Source organism: Oncorhynchus tshawytscha, linkage group LG16 (assembly GCF_018296145.1).
Source record: "Oncorhynchus tshawytscha isolate Ot180627B linkage group LG16, Otsh_v2.0, whole genome shotgun sequence".
In the NCBI taxonomy this organism is placed as follows: domain Eukaryota; kingdom Metazoa; phylum Chordata; class Actinopteri; order Salmoniformes; family Salmonidae; genus Oncorhynchus; species Oncorhynchus tshawytscha.
The window spans coordinates 29,549,391-29,573,230 of NC_056444.1; the positions used below are offsets into that span (position 1 = coordinate 29,549,391).

The 23,840-nt window shown below is 40.9% G+C and overlaps 1 protein-coding gene across 1 annotated transcript; it reads right to left on the reverse strand.

Annotated features, from left to right (window-relative positions):
- Positions 1 to 648: 648 nt before the first annotated feature.
- On the reverse strand, positions 649 to 15,301 carry LOC112253162 (solute carrier family 22 member 7). The gene is made up of 11 exons (XM_024425147.2): positions 14,967 to 15,301; positions 13,814 to 14,230; positions 12,920 to 13,023; positions 12,672 to 12,826; positions 12,283 to 12,451; positions 11,488 to 11,611; positions 10,725 to 10,834; positions 9,040 to 9,254; positions 8,611 to 8,719; positions 7,943 to 8,155; positions 649 to 1,044 (listed from the first exon to the last, which is right to left on the reverse strand). Exons 2-11 carry the CDS (start codon positions 14,189 to 14,191, stop codon positions 966 to 968), a joined length of 1,656 nt encoding a protein of 551 aa, XP_024280915.1. The 5' UTR covers positions 14,192 to 14,230; positions 14,967 to 15,301; the 3' UTR covers positions 649 to 965.
- Between the last annotated feature and the right edge of the window lie 8,539 nt (positions 15,302 to 23,840).

Consider the following 23,840-nt stretch of genomic DNA (forward strand, 5'->3'; position numbering starts at 1 on the left):
CCTCTTGGTCACATTTACACTCAGACACCCACACATGGCTCCTCATCTCTTACTGTCACTCTCCCTCCTCTTTCTCACCTCTTTTGCAGACTATGGCACCCACCTTTGAGAAACACAAAATGAAGAAACAGACATAGGGGCCCTGTTCACTTATAAGAGAATAGCCCTGCCTGAGACATGTACGCTGAATTGTCTCCCTTGGAACAAAACAAATGTATCTTGGTTCTAATAGTTCAAATTAAATTTAAGGAGAATATCACAGTTTTTATCCCCTTCACTTTGTGTTTCAGGAAATGCTCCATCAGCACTATTCACCAGTAGTATGTTCTCCTACCCTTGTATATATGCCCAAATATACAGTAGGTGAAAAATCATTTGAAAGTTGTTAGCTGAAGAGGTTTTTAAAGATGTACTGCTTGTCCTTGTTTGATCCAGCATTGCACTCATAGTGTTTGTAATATTGTGTAGAGCTCTTGTTGAGTGAGAAACACTCCTGGCTGTATGAACATGTTTGCCTCTCCACTGAAGATGACATCAGGTTTCAATTCCTGACTCCAGCCTTTCTCCACCCTGTCTACTTACCCATCTCTTTCTACAACTTTCTACTAAAGTATCGACATTATGAAACAAACCAGTGTTGGAAACCTGTGTCCGTGCAATATACAAATATTTATTGAATGTGAATACTGATGTAGCCTATAGTTTGAACGTGAAGTCACTTCAAATACTGTATATCAACCACAGAGACAAGAGATTGGCTACAGATCCTACAAGGTGCATGCAACACATTCCACTGGAATTGGTTTATTACAGAAGCAATGGTAGAATTACAAACTCAGCATGCTATAGCCACTCTGTACAACAGTTCTGAAGTCAGAAATATCATACTCTTGGAACAGTTTGAAACTTGTGTACAGTATGCGGCCCTAAACAATAACACCTATGCAGTTAAGTAAATGTCTCAGTCACTGATCCAGCTCATTATTTTTCTGTGACTTCAGCAGGATCTCAGTTTTCTCCAGCGGTGAGACAAAGATGGGCTTTCTGGAGAGAGAAGGACAATTTTTTGTTTATGTACATACCAGTCAAAAGTTTGGACACACCTACTCATGCAAGGGTTTTTCTTTATTTTTACTATTTTCTACATTGTAGAATAATAGTGGAGACATCAAAGCTATGAAATAACACATATGGACTCATGAGTAACCAAAAAAGTGTCAAACAAATCAAAATAGATTTTCTATTTGAGATTCTTCAAAGTAGCCACCCTTTGCCTTGATGACAGCTTTGCACACTCTTAACATTCTCTCAACCAGCTTCACCTGGAATGCTTTTCCAAACAGTCTTGAAGGAGTTCCCACATATGCTGAGCACTTGTTGGCTGTTTTTCCCTCAATCTGCTGTCCAACTCATCCCAAACCATCTCAATTGGGTTGAGGTCAGGTGATTGTGGAGGCCAGGTAATCTGATGCAGCACTCCATCACTCTCCTTCTTGGTCAAATAACACTTACACAGCCTAGAGGTGTGTTAGGTCATTGTCCTGTTGAAAAACAAATGATAGTCCCACTAAGAGCAAACTAGATGGAATGGTGGATCGCTGCAGAATGCTGTGGTAACCATGCTGATTGTGTGCCTTGAAATCTAAATAAATCACAGGCGGTGTCACCAGCGAAGCACCCCCACACCATCACACCTCCTCTATGCTTCATGGTGGGAACCACACATGCGGACATCATCCGTTCACCTACTCTGCGTCTCACAAAGACATGACAGTTGGAACCAAAAATCTAAAATTTGGACTCATCAGACCAACGGACAGACTTCCACCAGTCTAATGACCATTGTTAGTGTTTCATCTTATTGGTGTCCTTTAGTAGTGGTTTCTTTGCAGCAATTCGACCATGAAGGCCTGATTCACACAGTCTCCTCTGAACAGTTGATGTTGAGATGTGTCTGTTACTTGAGCTCTGTGAATCCTTTATTTGGGCTGAAATGTCTGAGTCTGGTAACTCTAATGAACTTATCCTCTGCCTTAGAGGTAACTCTGGGTCTTCCTTTCCTGTGGAGGTCCTCAAGAGACAGTTTCATCATAGCGCTTGATGGTTTTTGCGACTGCACTACACAGAATCTTTCAAAGTTGTTGAAATTTTACGTATTGACTGACCTTCATGTCTTAAAGTATTGATGGATTGTAATTTCTCTTTGCTTATTTGAGCTGTTCTTGTCATAATATGGACTTGGTCTTTTACCAAATAGGGCTGTCTTCTGTATACCACCTGTGGTCATCAGCGAAATGGGACACACCTGGGCTCTGGTGTGTCCCGGGGATAAATACACCTTTCCCCCATTCATTGAAGAGACTCTCCACCCTCTGGGGAGCCAGGCCCAGCCAATCAGAATGAGTTTTTCCCCACAAAAGGGCTTTATTACATACCGAAATACACCTCAGTTTCATCAGCTGTCCGAGTGGCTGGTCTCAGACGATACAGCAGGTGAAGAAAACAGATGTGGAGGCCCTGGGCTGCCGCGGTTATACGTGTTCTGCAGTTGTGAGGCTGGTTGGACGTATTGCCAAATTCTCTAAAATGATGTTGGAGGTGGCTTATGGTAGAGAAATGAATATTCAATTCTCTGTCATCAGCTCTGGTGGACATTCCTGCAGTCAGCATGTCAATTGCACGCTCCCTCAAAACTTGAGACATCTGTGGTATGTGTGTGACAAAACTGCACATTTTAGAGTGGCCTTTTATTGTCCCCAGCACAAGGTGCACCTGTGTAATGATCGTGCTGTTTAATCAGCTTGTTGATATGCCACACCTGTCAGGTGGATGGATTATCTTGGCAAAAGAGAAATGCTCACTAACAGGGTAGTAAACAAATTTGTGCACCAAATGTTGAGCATATGAAACATTTCTGGGATCTTTGAATTTAATCTTATGAAACATGGGACCAACACTTTACTTGTTGCGTTTATATTTTTGTTCAGTATAGACAGCTACTTTCCACGCCGTTGCCAGACAGTAGTCTCGTCACGTGGGAGTGAAGTGTCCCGGTGTTGGTACCGTTCAAGCTCTCCCCATTGAGTAGTAGACTGTCAGGTGGATGGATTATCTTGGCAATTTGATTATCTAGGGTCAATTTGTTATATCTGGAGTACTTCTCCTGTCCTATCCGGTGTCCTGTGTGAATTTAAGTATGCTCTCTCTAATTCTCTCTTTCTCTCTTTCTTTCTCTCTCTCTCTCAGAGGACCTGAGCCCTAGGACCATGCCCCAGGACTACCTGACATGATAACTCCTTGCTGTCCCCAGTCCACCTGGGGACACCATGCTGTTGCTCCAGTTTCAACTGTTCTGATTGTGATTATTATTATTTGACCATGCTGGTCATTTATGAACATTTGAACATCTTGGCCATGTTCTGTTATAATCTCCACCCGGCACAGCCAGAAGAGGACTGGCCACCCTACATAGCATGGTTCCTCTCTAGGTTTCTTCCTAGGTTTTGGCCTTTCTAGGGAGTTTTTCCTAGCCACCGTGCTTCTACACCTGCATTGCTTGCTGTTTGGGGTTTTAGGCTGGGTTTCTGTACAGCACTTTGAGATATCAGCTGATGTACGAAGGGCTATATAAATACATTTGATTTGATTTGATTTAGACTGTATGTTAACTCAGCAAAAAAATAAACTTCCCTTTTTCAGGACCCTGTCTTTCAAAGATAATTTATAAAAACCCAAATAACTACACAGATCTTCATTGTAAAGTGTTTAAACACGGTTTCCCATGCTTTTTCAATGAACTATAAACAATTAATGAACATGCACGTGTGGAACGGTCGTTAAGACACTAGTAGCTTACAGACGGTAGGCAATTAAGGTCACAGTTATGAAATATTTGGACACTAAAGAGGCCTTTCTACTGACTCTGAAAAACACCAAAAGAAAGATGGCCAGGGTCCCTGCTCATCTGCGTGAACGTGCCTTAGGCTTGCTGCAAGGAGGCATGAGGACTGCAGATGTGGCCAGGGCAATACATTGCAATGTTGGTACTGTGAGACGCCTAAGACAGCACTACAGGGAGACGGGAGGGACAGCTGATCGTCCTCGCAGACCACGTGTAACAACACCTGCACAGGATCAGTACATCCGAACATCACACCTGCGGGACACGTACAGGATGGCAACAACAATTGCCCGAGTTACACCAGGAAAGCACAATCCCTCCATCAGTGCTCAGAGCGAGATCGATTTGGAGATGGAGGGTCCGTCATGGTCTGGAGCGGTGTGTTACAGCATCATCGGACTGAGCTTGTTGTCATTGCAGGCAACCTCAACGCTGTGCATTACAGGGAAGACATCCTCCTCCGTCATGTGGTACCCTTCCTGCAGGCTCATCCTGACATGACCCTCCAGCATGACAATGCCACCAGCCATACTGCTCGAATGTCAGTGTTCTGACATGGCAAGCGAAGAGCCTGGATCTCAATCCCATTGAGCACATCTGGGACCTGTTGGATCGGAGGGTGAGGGTTAGGGCCATTCCCCCCAGAAATGTCCGGGAACTTGCAGATGCCTTGGTGGAAGTGTGGGGTAACATCTCACAGCAAGAACTGACAAATCTTAATGCATTAATACATTATTCAATTTCTGTAAGTCACATGTCTGTGGAACTTGTTCAGTTTATGTCTCAGTTGTTGAATCTTGTTCTGTTCATACAAATATTTACACATGTTAAGTTTTATGTAAATAAACACAGTTGACAGTGAGAGGACGTTTCTTTTTTTGCTGAGTTTATGTATGTATCAAGGTGACATCTAAATGGTTATCAATATTACTTATTTATTGTGTAGGCTGCAATCCTACTTGAAATAAAATCATGTGAGAGAAAAAAAATCCACCGGCAACAAGACTATGATACCCAGTAGGAAGCACTTCAAGTCAGCTGGCACAACACTGGAGCACTGACTGCCTGCTTAAAGCCAATTCATGCTTGATCTGAAAATGTGGTCGGAGGCTCCGTATGAAGGGTGTGACACAATTCTGGAGCTTCCAGAGGCATGCTATGGTCAAATTGAGCTCTGTAGCGCATCTCCGTGTGCCTCCCAAATTGTGTAACAATGTGGAGGGCCCCATATAGCTCCGTATTGACATGATTGTTTGGTGTGAGGTCCTGTATAAACACTAACTCACTTCCTCTACAACTTCCTTCACAACAGCTCTGCTCTGCTCAGCGAAGCTCAAGAAGTATAAATGCCCTGACTTCTGCAGAGGACGTACAACGCTGTATAGCAACTACAGAAGTCAGATTTACCAGGCAGAGCCTTTTAATATCGACTCGTAGTGCAACCCAATCAGCCACGCAAACAGTCTTGAGTGACAACAAAGCTGCCCAATTAGCTGATTATCTTTTCATACGCCCACTCCTTTCAACATATCCACTCACGCATACTCCTGTCACCATATTGGGGTGAAGCTACCCATACTCCTGTTGCCATAATGGGGTGAAGCTACCCATATTCCTGTTGCCATAATGGGGTGAAGCTATCCATACTCCTGTTGCCATAATGGGGTGAAGCTACCCATATTCCTGTTGCCATAATGGGGTGAAGCTATCCATACTCCTGTTGCCATATTGAGCTGCAGCTACCCATACTCCTGTTGCCATAATGGGGTGAAGCTACCCATACTCCTGTTGCCATAATGGGGTGAAGCTACCCATACTCCTGTTGCCATATTGAGCTGCAGCTACCCATACTCCTGTTGCCATATTGAGCTGTAGCTACCCATACTCCTGTCACCATATTGGGGTGAAGCTACCCATACTCCTGTTGCCATATTGGGGTGAAGCTACCCATACTCCTGTTGCCATATTAGGGTGAAGCTACCCATACTCCTGTTGCCATATTGGGCTGCAGCTACCCATACTCCTGTTGCCATATTAGGGTGAAGCTACCCTTACTCCTGTTGCTATATTAGGGTGAAGCTACCCATACTCCTGTTGCCATATTAGGGTGAAGCTACCCTTACTCATGTTGCCATATTGGGCTATATTTGGGCCATATTTGCATGGGTAGCTGCAATAAAACTCACAGGGCTGAGCTGTTTTATACTGGATTGCATGGTTTAGTCCTGCTCTATGCAACTGTAGGCCTAAACTTGTCAGCTATTGTGTTTATTGATTAATTGCAGTTAATCATTTTGGATGGAAAAATTCTAGGTAACAAATGGGCTATAAATACACAATGTTACCACTGTTTACCCTGGCTAGAGGGACAGGGTGCATAGAAGGCTAGGCAATGCAGTTGCTGTTGTTAGTAGCCTACAGTTGATCAGACTGAAAAATATTATATTTTTCATACAATAAAACATGTCAGATTGCTAATGTTTAGGTGTAGGGTGCTACATTTATGGAATAGTTTTTGCTTGTGCCTGTCAGGAGTGATGTGTTATCACACTTAACAAATTCCGGAGGAAAGCAGAGAGCGCGCCTTGAGCTTTGTGCTTGTGCCCATCTTGCACGACCTACGATTTCCATTAATCTGATTGGTCAAGACATGCAAAGAGCCTGCAACAGCACTTTGATGTAAGGGACAGAGAAATTGAGTTGACAAATCAGTCTAAAGAACAACCCTATGCCTGTCTTTTTAATGCATCAATATATTTTATAAAACTAAATCAAACTGATAGAAATTGCTGTTGCAAATCCCTTGCAAAAAAAGATTGCAGTTTTGAAACTGCAATAAAAGTGCAGTAACTTCATTCAACTGTGGTATTTTGGACGCAGTATTTGCAGAATAACTGCAGTTATACTGCACTCTGACTGCAAGGGATGCCGCCTTGTACCATCTTTTCCTGGCAGCCCTGGTAGACAGTGGTGTAAAGTAACTAAGTACAAATACTTTGAAGTACGAACGTTGTACATACTATTTATATTTTTTGACTACTTTTACTTTTACTCCCCTATTTCCATAGAAAGTATGTACTTTTTACTCCCATACATTTCCCTGACACCTAAAAGTACTTGTTACATTTTGAATGCTTGGACAAGCAAATGGTCCAATTCAAGCACTTATCATGAGAACATGTGGTCATCCAGTTTCAACTGTTCACCCGACGTGCTACCTCTCCCAGACCTGCTGTTTTCTACTCTTTAGAAACAGCAGGTGCGGTAGAGATTCTCTGAATGATCGGCTATGAAAAGCCAACTGACATTTACTCCTGAGGTGCTGACCTGTTGCACCCTCTACAACCACTGTGGTTATTATTTTTTGACCCTGCTGGTCATCTATGAACATTTGAACATCTTGGCCATGTTCTGTTATAATCTCCACCTGGCACAGCCAGAAGAGGACTGGCCACCCCTCATAGCCTGGTTCCTCTCTAGGTGTCTTCCTAGGTTTTGGTCTTTCTAGGCCTTTTCCTAGCCACCGTGCTTCTACACCTGCATTGCTTGCTGTTTGGGGTTTTAGGCTGGGTTTCTGTACCGCACTTTGTGACATCAGTTGATTTAAGAAGGGCTTTATAAATACATTTAATTGATTGATTGATTGATCCCTGCTGCCTCTGATCTGGCAGACTTACTAAACACAAATGCTTTGTTTGTAATTGATATATGAGAATTATTGTTCCCCTCGCTATCCGTAAATAAATCAAAAACAAGAAAATCGTGCCATCTGTTTTGCTTAATATAAGGAATTTGAAATTATTTATTGAAATTACATTTACTTTGGATACTTAAGTATATTTAAAAACAAACACTTTTAGACTTTTACTCAAGTAGTATTTTACTAGGTGAATATCACTTTTACTTGAGTCATTTTCTGTTAAGATATCTTTACTTTTACGCAAGTATGACCATTTGGTACTTTTTCCACTACTGCTGGTATATACTGTAACAGCGGGTTACAAATGACACTGACAGTCTTTGTGAAGTCGGCTGGGTTACCTTTTTTTTGTTTGTTCAATATCCTCAATGGTCTCTGGCAGCCTTGCATTGTGGGTTTCTGGGAGAAGGAAGGCCACCAGACCAGAAAGAATGGACACACAACAGATGATGACTTCAGGGAGGGGCTTCCACACGTCCTCCAATAGAATGATGAGGGGTGCTATGGACACGCCCAACCGAGCCATGAAGTTATTGTAACCCAACCCATTTTGTCTGTTAGGGGGAAAATGTTGATAGTGAGACTCAGAAAACTCCTGCTGAGACTGAAGCTGTCCTAATATGGACACCGTACATTGCATTCCACAGGTCTCCCTTGAAAAATAGGTATTTTGACCTCAATGGGACAACATGGTAAAATAAAGGTAACATTTATTTTATTTTTGTTAGTAATTTTTGTTATGCGGCCTAAGCAACTCTCACAGCTCCCCTGACGCACTGTCTTTGCTGATAAATACTTTGTTGAGGGAAAATGTACATGATACGATTGTGATGTGTTGTTGTCTCACCTAGCTATCTTAAGATGAATGCACTAATTGTCAGTCGCTCTAGCTAAGAGCGTCTGCTAAATTACTCAAATGTCAATGTAAAATGTTAAATAAAGCATGCTTCAGTTTGAGGAAATTAACTCTAATAGTGTTTCACTGTGAAAATGCACCGGTAAATCTGACCTTACGACCGTAGGGTAGAGTTCAGCCGTATACAAGATGACAGTGGTGAAGGAGGCCTCTGATAGGCCTTTCCCAAGCACAGCGACGATGGTGCGAACATGCCACTGACCTGAACAGAGGAACAAAACAACAGATCCTGAGGATAAGACTGTCATCTCTCAAACACTGACGAAAAAAAGGCAAAATAATAAACATTCCTTTACTGTCCAATTTACTCCACATAATCATCTAGGAATTCATTTTGGGTTGCACTTTATTATAAACGTTCATAAGCATTTATAAACCTTTTATACAATATTAATACATATATATTTCTTTATTCATATAATTTATTTGCATATAGGCATTATAAGCATTATAATTCATAATTAATTTACAACCTTTATGATAATTTATAAAGCAATAATAATGGCCTATTTATGTAGTTACCTTTGGGCACAAAGATGTTGATGGCGATGCAGGTTCCCGTTAGCAGAAGAGTGCCTGCCTGGCAGTGTTTCCGACCAATGGTATCGAGACAGAAGTAGACGACCATCTTGGCGGGCACCTCGATGGCAGAGTAGATGAAGTGGGTGAGGTAGACATTCAGGCCAAACCCTGTAATGTTTAAACTGATCCCATAGTATGTTGAGGCGACGCCATACCTGTGAGGAGAGAACACAATGAGATCTACGTTGTGTTTGTCATAAGTTGCACCTCTGTCACTCGGTCGCATCATGCCATTGTTATGAACGTTCTCAAGCCGCCCTCTATAGCAGTGCCCTAAAGTCATGATAAGCCCAGTCATTCTGGGAGGCTAATGACTGTTTAGTCTAAATTACACTATCGTGACTGGAAATATGATGACATTGCAAAAGTAGTCAATGAGGTATACATTATGTTTGACTTGATAAAATATAAAAGATAACTCACAGACACATAAGGACACTTTCTACAGAAACAGATTAATCAAGAGCTCTATCCAATCAGATCTGCTTTCGCCGACATCCGCATTGCAGGGGTGTCAGAGGTGGAACTGCGTTAGACCTGTCAAATCCACAAGTGGCTTCCGGCATTATACCTAAAGTGGACATTGCCATTGGCTGCCTTAACAGAAATCCCATGCAGCCTTGTTTACAAGTTCAAACACTGGAATGTGAGATGTAATTTACACTTCGATTAGGATGATAAAAATCTTCATTACTTAGTGTTATGATTTTTCCATTTGAGCATAATTATTTCCATATAGCCTACACTTTCTCGTTCTAATCTTCTAACGCGAGTGGGGCGGTTGTGGCTTCGTGACAATCATTGCAAGGGCAGCTACTCACGATTTTACATCTCCAAGGCAGTTCCACCTCTGACTCTGCCAAAACATCAGCTATGCAGGTGTGTGCTATCACTGGTTAATGCTTGATCTAATTGAATCTAGGCCTAAAACTAGTCCTGTATTAAGAAGCACTTTCAATGGAGATTCTTCATTGGTTTGTGTACTGTATGGGCCGCAAACCAGTCTATACAGTACCGGTCCATACAGTCCAAACCAGTCCATAAAGCCCAAACCAGTCTATACAGCCTCAAACCAGTCTATACAGTACCGGTCTATGTAGCCCAACCAGTCCATACAGTCCAAACCAGTCCAAACCAGTCCATACAGCCCCAAACCAGTCTATACAGTACCGGTCCATACAGCCCAAACCAGTCCATACAGTACCGGTCCATACAGTACCGGTCTATATAGCCCAACCAGTCCATACAGTCCAAACCAGTCCAAACCAGTCCATACAGCCCCAAACCAGTCTATACAGTACCGGTCCATACAGCCCCAAACCTGTCTATACAGTACTGCAAACCAGTTCATACAGCCCCAAACCAGTCTATACAGTACTGCAAACCAGTTCATACAGCCCCAAACCAGTCTATACAGTACATACAAATAGACACAAAGCTGCGTAATGATTTGTGACAGATATGAGACCAGGGATACTCACCACACTATGCCTGTTATTAGAGCCAGAAATACTCACCACACTATGCCTGTTACTAGAGCCAGAAATACTCACCACACTAAGCCTGTTATTAGAGTCATAAATACTCACCACACTATGCCTGTTATTAGAGCCATACATACTCACCACACTATGCCTGTTAGTAAAGCCAGTCTTCTCATCTTTGGGGTCCTCACCAGGTCCAGGTAGGAGTATGTCTTGTTATGGTTGTCCGTGCCAACCACATCAGACAGATGCTAAGCAGTATGGGAGAGAGGCTAAGTTAGTTTATTTTTAATTATTTGACCAGGTAAGTTGACTGAGAAAACATTCTCATTTAGAGCATGGGGAATAGTTACAGGGGAGATGAATGAGCCAATTGTAAACTGGGGATGATTAGGTGACGGTATGAGGGGCAGATTGGGAATTTATCCAGGACACCGGGGTTAACACCCCTACTCTTATGATAAATGCAGTGGGATTTTTAGTGACCACAGAGAGTCAGGACACCCGTTTAACATCCCATCCAAAATACAGCACCATACACAGGGCAATGGTAGTTATTTTTTAGACCAGAGGAAAGGGTGCCTCCTACTGGCCCTCCAACAGCATCTAGTCTTCCATCCAGGGACCAACCCTGCTTAGCTTCAGAAGCAAGGCATCAGTGGGATGCAGGGCGGTATGCTGCTGGCTTGGGATAGTTAGTTCCAGTGTGTTACATTTATGGCTAGTGTATCCTCCACATACAGTACCTTTTGACTGGTACTGTATATTTGTGCTTCAAACCTATGCTCCTTCTAACACCTCATAACTGTAATAAAGCTGTATAAATGATCGCATGCCATGTGCATTTTTGAATAAGAGTAAATATTAGCAGTAAATACTAGCAACTGAAAATTGTTGCATTTACCTCAAGTTTGATTTTGGACGTGAAGTCCTTTCTGTTGTTAAAACGAGCACATTTCTCCAGGTAAAGATGGGCTCTTTCCACTTTGCCATTGGCTATGAGCCACCTGGCAGACTCAGGGAGCCACCTGCAGTGATGATGAACCATTACAATGGGTCAAAGCACATTAATAACCATTTCCCTGCATAATGTAGTGAATTTGGAGTGTAGCCTCAAATCCTGACTCGAACTTGGGTTCCTGTGACTCGCAGTCCAACACTTCAACTGTTATGCCAAGAAGTGGGCCGACCCTCTTGAAGAGGTCACTAAGGACATTGTCCTAAGGTCACTACAACACTGTAGTGAACTATATTTAAGCAATAAGGCCCGAGGGTGTGAGGTATAGAGAGTGCCTGAATACAGCCCTTGGCCGTGGTAAATTGGCCATACAACACAAACCACAGAGGTGCGTTATTGCTATTATAAACTGGCTTCAAATGTAACTAGAACAGTAAAATATACATGTTTTGTCATACCCGTGGTATGCGGCCTCATATACCATGGCTTTCAGCCAATCAGCATTCAGGGCTCGAACCACCCAGTTTATATTATACAGTAGTATACTGTATGTGATGCAAAATTTGGAATGTGCATTATTCAAGTGAGTTCTTCTACACCATGGTGGTGGGTGGGGCTGGTTACACATGTATATGCATCTTCGTCTGCATCTTGTACCATGCTGTATCAAAAACATGTCAAATCCAGATATCCATTGATATGTTTAGGATATGGTCCAGATATCACTCAGTGTATTCTTACCACCAAGTGATGATAGCCAAGCCCAGGGGTGCAGAGACAGCTATCATTAGCATCCGCCAATCATTCACTTGATACGCAATGCCCGCTAGCATCATGTTGCCAAAGGACCAGGCCATGCTGCCCGTTATACCTATTAAAGCCCGGTGCTTAATGTCCACCCACTCCACACCTTGAAAGAATGTAAATAGAGTTAAAAAATGTTTTAACAATATTGTTGGGTTTCACTTTTACATAAAGTTTCTTATACCTCTGTAACAACACTAACTACACTATTAAATACACTGTATTAACATGTTGTTAGGTAATACTTTCCTAACTGCATTTAATTAAATTGCTTAGCAATGGAGTCAAACATTTTGTTCATATGAAATCTATAGAGCTTAGCTTACTGAGAACGGTCGAGATGATGCTGATGCCTGTAAGTCCAAAGCCAGTAAAGAATCTCATCACTCCGAACATGGTATAGGAGTTAGAGAATGCACTGGCAAATCCAAATACCATGGATATGGTATAGGACACCAATAACATAGGCTTCCTCCCAAACCTGGAAAAGAGCATTCAAGAAACATAGCCTCAAATAAATAATTAAATGTAAAAAAAGAATGTAGATATCAGGTATTGGGGTAAAATGACCTACTTGTCAGTGAGGGTACCAAAGGCTATAGCTCCAATCATCACCCCAACAAAGAAAATGGTGGCTGTGGCTTTATTCATGCCTTTTCTGTCACAGACAAGGTCCCACTTTATAGAAAGAGGAGCAATGATAGTGACAGTCAAGAAAGCATGCGTTCACAATTCCTATTATATGTACCAGTTGAAGTAGAATAATAATAATAATGATAATAGTATGTTACTTAAAGTGGGGACAATATCTAACCAGTGAAATTCTGATTGAATAAATGGGCACAGAATTGCATGTAATGTGGCTATAACAACAAACCAGGGAATTTGAAAATAATTGACTAACTCTGAGGGGTCTCATTTAAAACATTTTTCTCTCTTAATTGTCTTACAGAGTTTTCAATTTGGTTCTGTATTGTGTTCATGGTTCAAGACACTGTATAATTTGCTCAAAGCCTTGGTTAATACAAAATGACATTAATCTGCTGGTCGTAGGTCGGGGGGCCAGAACATCATTATAATCATTAATGTACCGCAACGACAACAATTAAGACCAAGCGGGCAAGACGTCTACATTTCATTTGACAATATCATAATCGTTTCATACCTTGATTATATTGAGACAGGATCGATCACACACTGTTTGTCTCTCTATTTAATCATGGGGATACTTGGGAATGGAAATGCCAACGTAAAATCATTTTCAGCTGAATTACGTTTTTATTTTTTTCTTAAGAAAACTTTTGGGGTCAAATAAAATCGCTTGCAGGACGAATTTGGTCAATGGGCCGCCTGTTGCCTTCCTCTGCTATATTCCTTTTATCTTGTCAACCTTTGTCATTTGCTTTGGACTTTGAACCATTAGCATCAGCTATCCACCACTCAACTGATATCATTGGAAGTATTTTACCTCTGTTGCCATAGTGGATTTGAAGGTGCTGTTGTCATATGCCCATCCATTCTGACAGGGGACTGTAGCTAGATCACTGTTATTGGAGTTGGACAGGATGTGGAACTGGGGCTCTGGGAACATCTTACAGGAGCTTGGAGTCCCATCTTCCTGTACTGGAATGCTGACAGTCAGTCTCTGCTCCTGGGTCAGATTCCCAAAGAGGCTGCCATCATCCAGAGCGCTGAGGTCACAGTGGTGAGAGGGCACGGCTGCTATGAAGTTGTTCAGCAGGAAGTGACACGGTAGTATCACTCGAGGGATACAGAGCAGAGTGACGATCAGCACCTGAAACCATCCACAGCCATCGATCTCCTCTAGAATGTTGTCAAACTTCATCCTCAAGCTTGGGCAAGAGGGTGATCCTTTGCAATACAGCTAAAAGTGGAAGACAATCAATTTAATTTAAGCCATGCAGAAAATTGACACATACCTTACTGTGTTGTTTGTATGCAGTCTGCAATGAGGAAAATGTGAGTGCGCTAATGTGGAGGTAGGATCTTAAATTGGTCACCCTGATCCAGGAGAACTTTCCTTGTTGTGTATGTGAGGTTTCAAAATTAAAAAGGCATCTGAAGTAATTTCCACTAAAAAATGTAGGGGCGGGGGGGGTGTAGAGCAAAACGGAGAACACCATCATAAAGGGGGGTCATATTAGTTTGTAGCCCAAACGGTTCGCACACTACAGACAGAAGTTGGCACATCAGCTTTACCGACTTCAGACGAGTTCCGTGGGCTTATGGGGGTTTTACCGTTTGGACGTGAGAACACCGATTTTCGGGATTTCTCAGTCTGACAAACATTGCTGTAGCTCGGCCTCCTTCCATGCAGATGCGGAAGGCTGACAAATGTGGATGCGATGGATTGAGATGCAGTCCATGCAAAAAATATATATTTTTAGCTTAAACTGACAGATTTTGATGGGGGTTTATTTTATTATGTTACTTAGATTGACACACACGCACTCTTAAGGATTTAATTAGATTCCACATAATAATTCACATTTCCTGTTGCTGCAGGATTATTTTCCTGCTGTAGCAAACTGGCTCAAATTAAGATCCTACATCTGTATTCATCTACGGAGCTTGAGAGGATTAAATCATTTAGGACTTACTTAGTAGAGGTCTTGCGTCCAGAGAGGGTGGGCGAGAGACTCTTCTGGCCAGTACTTCCCTCTAGCAGTGGAACCACAGACAACTCTCCCCACAGGATGAAGTCTTGAGTTCTAAGAGCTAGCCTGCCTTCTGATGTCCTCTCTACTGGAAACTCGTCCTTCTCAGGTAGAAACACCTCCACTGGCTTTCCAACAGAAGTATAAGTAGATAGGTCTCTAAGTCACCTTCGATAAGCTTTGAGGAAATATGTTCCCAGACCCAAGATAACCAAAATGGGAAACAAAGTTTATGCCACTTCCAGACTCAATCACACTCCCCCTCTCTCCCCACCTCCTGAACCCCTGCGCTGGGAGCAGAGTTCAGAAACTAGACTGTTGTGTTAGCTGACAGCTGGACCAGTGTGAGGCAAGCACATTGGCCAAGAGCTGAGCTGTTCTGATTGGAGAGGTGTGACAAACATTTTATAATTTGTTTATATTATATTTTTTTGTCACAACATATTGGTACGTTGATACACTGCTGACATTGTGCATAAGTCAATATAGTTCATTGTCCACACACACAATGTTTTTCTTTTGAGTGTTTTCACATTCTTGTAATAAATATGCTGTGATACAGAAAAAAGTAGGTACTGACACTAAAGTCTCCTTTACACCTTGTGCTAACATGTGAGTTTTGTGATCTGATCAACATGATCCAATCATGATCTGATAAAGGTTTGTCACGTATTCACATTGTATTCAAATGTATTTCTTATGCGTCCACCATGTTGGCATTGTTACCAGACTATCTGGTGCCTCTTTGCATGCAAATGAATTAGGACTGACTCAACTTAGATGGCTTAAACACACTTTTTTGCTACCATTCATAATTTCTAAACTAGAATTAATTTTCATTGCGGAATGCAGACTTCAAAATTCTAAACTCAAATCACTGCCACAAAGCTTGAAAAATGTTGAGAGCTTAAAAACCCATTATATGGCTTATGATCATATAGTACTTACTATAGCTTACTATACTAGCCCACTATAACCCACTATAATAACTCCAAGACTAGAAACCACCCCAAAATAGGTCACAATACTAATACAAAGCCTATGAAAACCCTATTACTACCATTACTACTTCTACCGTTACTGCTGCCGTTACTACGACTAATACCACTACTAATACTATTTCACAACCATACATACTCCAAGACTAGCAAGCACACCACATTTACTTCAGTTAATGTCCTTTTCTAGTTGACAGATATTCTTTCAAAATAATACAAATGTATTTATTTTAAGACAATTACTGATGCCATATGTCAATGATTTTAGAGGCCGGTACTAGGATGATTTAAAGGGTGTGAGCATGCAGATATATATAGATGTACTGTATATCCTCAATTCAAATAATTAAATATACACAGAGTTTACAAAACATTAAGAACACCTTCCTAATATTTAGTTGCAATATTGACTTGCATTGAGTTCGTCGGGGCATGGACTCTACAAGGTGTTGAAAGCGTTCCATAGGGATGCTGGTCCATGTTGACTCCAGTGCTTCCCACAGTTGTGTCAAGTTGGCTAGATGTCCTTTGGTTTTGTGGACCATTCTTGATACACACAAGGAACTGTGAGCGTGAAAAACCCAGCAGTGTTGTCGTTCTTGACACAAACTGGTGCGATTGGCACTTACTACCGTACCCAGTTCAAAGGCACTTAAATCTTTTGTCTTGCCCCTTCACCGTCTGAATGGCACACATACACAATCCATGTCTCTTGTCCCAAGGCTTAAAAATCCTTCTTTAACCTGTCTCCCCTGCTTCATCTACACTGATTGAAGTTTATTTAACAAGTGACATCGATAAGGGATCATCGTTTCACTCTCAGTGTATATTCAATTTACACAAATATATTAACACACAAATATGAATCTGTAGTACGCATCAGATAAAAGTATGTTTGATCTCAAGCACTGTGTGTATGTTAACTCTGCTCTTCTCAGGAAGCTATGGGCCAATTTATCAAGGCTGTTTTCGTTTCCATTGTATATGTTTGACAATTAAAAAAATTGTATGCACGTCAAGACCTACAGACACTGAAGTAATCGTCTAACTGAACTGTGGTTTCCATATTGACCATTGAGAATGTATGTGGTTCTGTGCTAAACAATGAGAATGTAGAGTACATGTTAATGTACGTTGAAGCATTTCGCTACACTCGCATTAACATCTGCTAACCATGTGTATGTGACAAATAAAATTTGATTTGAAATAATACAGTATAAGATGTAAAACTCTTGGTATGGTGTTCATTTGAATCCTTCAGTTGATGCATCATTAAAGAGGTTGAACCTGGAAGAACTGTCCGAGATTCCTTGAGTTGTATCCTCACTCCTTTACAAGTCTGACCTCATTATTTGGTCAACAGTAGTTTACTGTTTGCTTTATTCAGTGAATTTCGCTTGACATGCTCATGGACTATGGGATTGGATCAATGCTGCTTATGTTCCACAGCCAAGGACACACACAAATTACATGTTTGTCTTCAAAAGAGAACTTGTCTTTAGAAGAGTAAAAGGGTCCTGTATTCTTGAGTTCTAAATGAAACAGCTGCACACTCTCCTGTACTTCAAATAAAATGTTTGGATGGATGTGTGCATTACTTTAGAACTAGCTATTTTATTAATCATCTGAAGCACTGCCAAGGATTGGATTTATTGCTTGGACAGCAGTTCCAAAATAGATAAAAAAAGAAGTTGATGGCCACTTGAACACCATGGTTACAGCCCTAAGCTCTTCATTAGTACCTCTTAGGGCAGGGGGCCCAAACTACATTCAGCAGCTGGCCGAATTGTTTTCACAACATAATTATAAATCATTTGTAGACTGCAAATGTACTGCAAGTAGCACAAACATAATTAGTATTTCACAAAAACATAATAATTTCAAACTTTTATTACATTTGGATAAGATCACACATGTTTCTCAGATTTTTTAAATTAAAATCACCTTGAGCAGATTTCCTGGTGTTTTACATTCTCCTTTGTCCAACAACAATAACAACAACAAATAATAATAATCATGTTTCCTTAGAACAGAGCTGAAGACACACATGGCAACAAAGCAGCACAACGGTTTTCAAGGCAGCTGTGTATTTCTGCAGATGTAGGCTAGTTGTGTAGGCAGTAATACTACATACACGTAGCCTCCGGGAGTAGGGGTGCTGAGGGTGCTGCAGCACCCCCTAAGAAAAAAACAAAAAAAAACCTGCACCCCCCCACCCCAAAGAATCTACCCACTGCCATGTACTGTACATACAGTAAACATTCCTAAGCAAGATTTGATAGAATCCGGACCCAAGTCTTATTATAGAACCACTCAAGACAACCAGTTTGTATGACAGAACAACAAGTTGACATATATGTGACTTGTTTCAGGAAAGTAGGCAAATGTCGTACGTCACTACTTCACAGGAGAGGCATTTGAACGTATTTTAAAAATATTTGTATCAAAATGTGTTTTTTTTTGTCAGAAATGCCTTCTAGAACGTGAACTTTCATGTGCCTTAATAACAAACGTGTGTGCCATCTGCAAATACAAATAGAATTGTTAAATTACGAGTTGGTTTAGTCACGGAAAAAGTCAGGAACCTTCCTGCTAGCAATGACTGGCTGAGATAATGGATGGGCTGGACATGCTGAGAGATGAGTTTGGATTGGTCAGTGATATAGCATGCCTCTGTCAATAATATGAGCTGGTTAGTATGTGTAGGTAATCCTTTCTAACGCGGAATTTTTTGAAAGATATAACTTAGTAGAACTGCAAAAGTGTTGTTCTCCACTTTCTGGAGGACCGAGTTTTGAAATCAGTGGAATGCCCAGTGGAATTAGAGTATGATAGCTAAGGAGATGGAGAAAATTCTGCCGTTTGATTGCAAATATGCAGAGGGAGTCAAAAAGGGAAGACACAGAAGGCTGTTGTATAAAACACCTGTCTACGGATTACTAAATTCAAAACGTATAATATCTGAAAATGTCTTCAAACTAAGGGCAACTATGGCATCTGTGACAGAGAGGGAGAAGCATCCTTCCATGTATATGGGTAAGATAGTCTAGCTAGCTACATTTTCAGATATTGTACGTTTCGAAGTTAGTCAGAAAGTCATTTTCATTTCAAGTTAAAGCGTAGTCAGCTAGCTAGCTAACGTTAAGCGTATGATCTGTGTAGTGATATTATTTGTATCTCAGAGCCATTTGCGTTGCTAGTTATAGGCTAATGTAAGCTAGCTAGCTAACATTGAACCTGGCTGGTTAGCTACCTGCAGATTTGTGCTGGGTAGCAATGTTATGAGTTGGGATTATGGTTCATTGTTTAGCTAGCTAGCTACATGTCTAAACAAAAGACTCCACTATGTAAGTAACCATTTCACTGCACCTTCTGTATCCTGTGCATGTGACAGATAAACTTAGATTTTATTTGATATAGTATGTGTTTACCAGAGACGGTAATGTGAAGAACATGACCTGCACCAAAGTCAAATTAGGACATAACGTTAGGCCAACGAGACAGTGTCCAAGTTCAAAAGTTCTCTGCTAGAATGCTCTGCTTTTATTTTGTCACACTCACAAACATAAGCTATATTCTGTAATTGGCTCACCATTAACTTGTAAACAATGATCTTGTTGTGAGTTTATTTTTCTGTAATAATGAAGACAAATTAACTAAAGTGAAGACATTGCCAGCTATATGATATGGTCATTATTTGAACTGGCTAGCCAGCTAACTTAACATTAGCTAGCTAACAAGCTAGAAAAGAACCGAAACATTGTTTAGAAAGTTACCTGGCTTTTAGTTACCTGGTTTGTTAGATTGACATTATATTAAATTAATTTCCAGATGGGTTTATTGGTGTTAAAATACACTAGTTATGCTATTTTGGACCACCAGGCTGCTGATGTCATGCAGCCTGTAGTTTTTGTGATTATACTTTTTCATAATGACAATGATAAGTTTGATGTCGGACGACAATAGAATGTTCATGATGTCACTGCGACAACTGTCGATAGCCGTAGTATAAACGGGGCAGCAGGTAGCCTAGTGGTTAGAGCGTTGGGCCAGTAACTGAAAGGTTTCTAGATTGAATCCCCGAGCTGACAAAGTAAAAAATCTGTTGTTTTGCCCCTGAACAAGGCAGTTAACCCACTGTTCCTAGGCTGTCATTGTAAATAAGAATTTGTTCTTAACTGACTTGCCTAGTTTAAAAAAACAGTCTTGAAATCTTTGGCTGTTTAGTATATGGCCTCACATGTGAATCCTTAAAGAGATGGGTAGGGCTAAGGCTTAAGAGGGTGTGAAGGATGGTGTAAGACAAAGAAGAGCTCAGTCGGTTCACTAAATTATTCAAGGGCCATTTTCTCAAAAATGTGGTTACAAGTTTATCAACTTTGAAAGCAGAATTACTATCCCATATATACAATATTCTAGCTCTGAATGTCTACTTTTAGCCAATGTAAAAAAAACTATTTCAAATTTTGCTACATAAGACCGAATCGAGCCGGTCGGTCACATATGTAATATTTAACTGGTAATGCCCGAGAAGCCGGTGTTTGTTGGATAAATTGGTACAAGTGTTCATCGAGGGCCAGCAAATTGTGCCAATATATCCAACAAACCCCCGGCTTCAAGGACATTACCACTTAAATATTACATATGTGACCAACCAACTCCTTCCACAAGATATAGTCCATACACAAGTCTAGGGTTGCTAGAGACGCGATCCTGTCGCTCGTTCTTTTTGTTCTGTATCTATGGACGTGACCCAGTCGTTCGTTCTTTTTGTTCTGTAACTATAGACGTGACCCAGTCGTTCAGTCTTTTTGTTCTGTAACTATAGACGTGACCCAGTCTTTTGTTCTGTAACTATAGACGCGACCCAGTTTTTCTTTTGTTCTGTAACTATAGTCCCAGTTTTCTTTTTGTTCTGTAACTATAGACGTGACCCAGTTCTGTAACTATAGTCGTTCTGTTCTTTTTGTTCTGTAACTATAGACGTGACCCAGTCGTTCGTTCTTTTTGTTCTGTAACTATAGACGTGACCCAGTCGTTCGTTCTTTTTTTGTTCTGTAACTATAGACGTGACCCAGTCGTTCGTTCTTTTTGTTCTGTAACTATAGACGTGACCCAGTCGTTCAGTCTTTTTGTTCTGTAACTATAGAACGCTCGTTCTTTTTGTTCTGTATAGACGTGACCCAGTCGTTCAACTATAGTGACTTTTTTTTTGTTCTGTAACTATAGACGTGACCCAGTCGTTCAGTCTTTTGTTCTTTTGTTCTGTAACTATAGACGTGACCCAGTCGTTCAGTCTTTTTTGTTCTGTAACTATAGACGTGACCCAGTCGTTCAGTCTTTTTTTTTGTTCTGTAACTATAGACGTGACCCAGTCGTTCAACTATAGTCTTTTTGTTCTGTAACTATAGACGTGACCCAGTCGTTCGTTCTTTTTTCTGTTCTGTAACTATAGACGTGACCCAGTCGTTCAGTCTTTTTGTTCTGTAACTATAGACGTGACCCAGTCGTTCAGTCTTTTTGTTCTTTTTGTTCTGTAACTATAGACGTGACCCAGTCGTTCAACTATAGTGACCCAGTCTTTTTTTTGTTCTGTAACTATAGACGTGACCCAGTCGTTCAGTCTTTTTGTTCTGTAACTATAGACGTGACCCAGTCGTTCAGTCTTTTTTTTGTTCTGTAACTATAGACGTGACCCAGTCGTTCAGTCTTTTTGTTCTGTAACTATAGACGTGACCCAGTCGTTCAGTCTTTTTGTTCTGTAACTATAGACGTGACCCAGTCGTTCAGTCTTTTTTCTGTTCTGTAACTATAGAACGTGACCCAGTCGTTCAGTCTTTTTGTTCTGTAACTAGTCTTTTTGTTCTGTAACTATAGACGTGACCCAGTCGTTCAGTCTTTTTGTTCTGTAACTATAGACGTGACCCAGTCTTTTTGTTCTGTAACTATAGTTCTTTTTTTTTGTTCTGTAACTATAGACGTGACCCAGTCTTTTTGTTCTGTAACTATAGTGACCCAGTCTTTTTTTGTTCTGTAACTATAGACGTGACCCAGTCGTTCGTTCTTTTTGTTCTGTAACTATAGACGTGACCCAGTCGTTCAGTCTTTTTGTTCTGTAACTATAGACGTGACCCAGTCGTTCAGTCTTTTTGTTCTGTAACTATAGACGTACCCAGTCGTTCAGTCTTTTGTTCTGTAACTATAGACGTGACCCAGTCGTTCAGTCTTTTTGTTCTGTAACTATAGACGTGACCCAGTCGTTCAGTCTTTTTGTTCTGTAACTATAGACCCAGTCGACTTTTTGTTCCAGTCGTTCCCAGTCGTTCAGTTTTTGTTCTGTAACTATAGACGTGACCCAGTCGTTCAGTCTTTTTGTTCTGTAACTATAGACGTGACCCAGTCGTTCAGTCTTTTTCTGTTCTGTAACTATAGTCTTTTTGTTCTGTAACTATAGACCCAGTCCAGTTCTGTAACTATAGACGTGACCCAGTTCTTTTTTGTTCTGTAACTATAGACGTGACCCAGTCGTTCAGTCTTTTTGTTCTGTAACTATAGACGTGACCCAGTCGTTCAGTCTTTTTGTTCTGTAACTATAGACGTGACCCAGTCGTTCAGTCTTTTTTCTGTAACTTCTGTAACTATAGACGTGACCCAGTCGTTCAGTCTTTTTGTTCTGTAACTATAGACGTGACCCAGTCGTTCAGTCTTTTTGTTCTGTAACTATAGACGTGACCCAGTCTTTTTGTTCTGTAACTATAGACGTGACTTTTTGTTCTGTAACTATAGACGTGACCCAGTCGTTCAGTTCTTTTTGTTCTGTAACTATAGACGTGACCCAGTCGTTCAGTCTTTTTGTTCTGTAACTATAGACGTGACCCAGTCGTTCAGTCTTTTTGTTCTGTAACTATAGACGTGACCCAGTCGTTCAGTCTTTTTTCTGTTCTGTAACTATAGACGTGACCCAGTCGTTCAGTCTTTTTGTTCTGTAACTATAGACGTGACCCAGTCGTTCGTCTTTTTGTTCTGTAACTATAGACGTGACCCAGTCGTTCAGTCTTTTTGTTCTGTAACTATAGACGTGACCCAGTCGTTCTTTTTGTTCTGTAACTATAGTCTTTTTTTGTTCTGTAACTATAGACGTGACCCAGTCGTTCTGTAACTATAGTTCTTTTTGTTCTGTAACTATAGACGTGACCCAGTCGTTCAGTCTTTTTGTTCTGTAACTATAGACGTGAACCCAGTCGTTCAGTCTTTTTGTTCTGTAACTATAGACGTGACCCAGTCGTTCAGTCTTTTTGTTCTGTAACTATAGACGCGACCCAGTCGTTCAGTCTTTTTGTTCTGTAACTATAGACGTGACCCAGTCGTTCAGTCTTTTTGTTCTGTAACTATAGACGTGACCCAGTCGTTCAGTTTTTTGTTCTGTAACTATAGACGTGACCCAGTCGTTCAGTCTTTTTGTTCTGTAACTATAGACGTGACCCAGTCGTTCTGTAACTATAGTTCTTTTTGTTCTGTAACTATAGACGTGACCCAGTCGTTCAGTCTTTTTGTTCTGTAACTATAGACGTGACCCAGTCGTTCTTTTTGTTCTGTAACTATAGACGTGTTCTTTTTGTTCTGTAACTATAGACGTGACCCAGTCGTTCAGTCTTTTTGTTCTGTAACTATAGACGTGACCCAGTCGTTCAGTCTTTTTGTTCTGTAACTATAGACGTGACCCAGTCGTTCTGTAGTCTTTTTTTTGTTCTGTAACTATAGACGTGACCCAGTCGTTCGTCTTTTTGTTCTTTTTGTTCTGTAACTATAGACGTGACCC

Coding starts and splice junctions, on each gene's coding strand:
- LOC112253162 (XM_024425147.2), bottom strand. CDS start 14,191: ATGAAGTTTGACAACATTCTAGAGGAGATCGATGGCTGTGGATGGTTT. Junction 8,720..9,039: donor CAACATCTTTGTGCCCAAAG/GTAACTACATAA, acceptor TCCTCTGTTCAG/GTCAGTGGCATGTTCGCACC. Junction 1,045..7,942: donor ATTGAACAAACAAAAAAAAG/GTAACCCAGCCG, acceptor TTCTCTCTCCAG/AAAGCCCATCTTTGTCTCAC.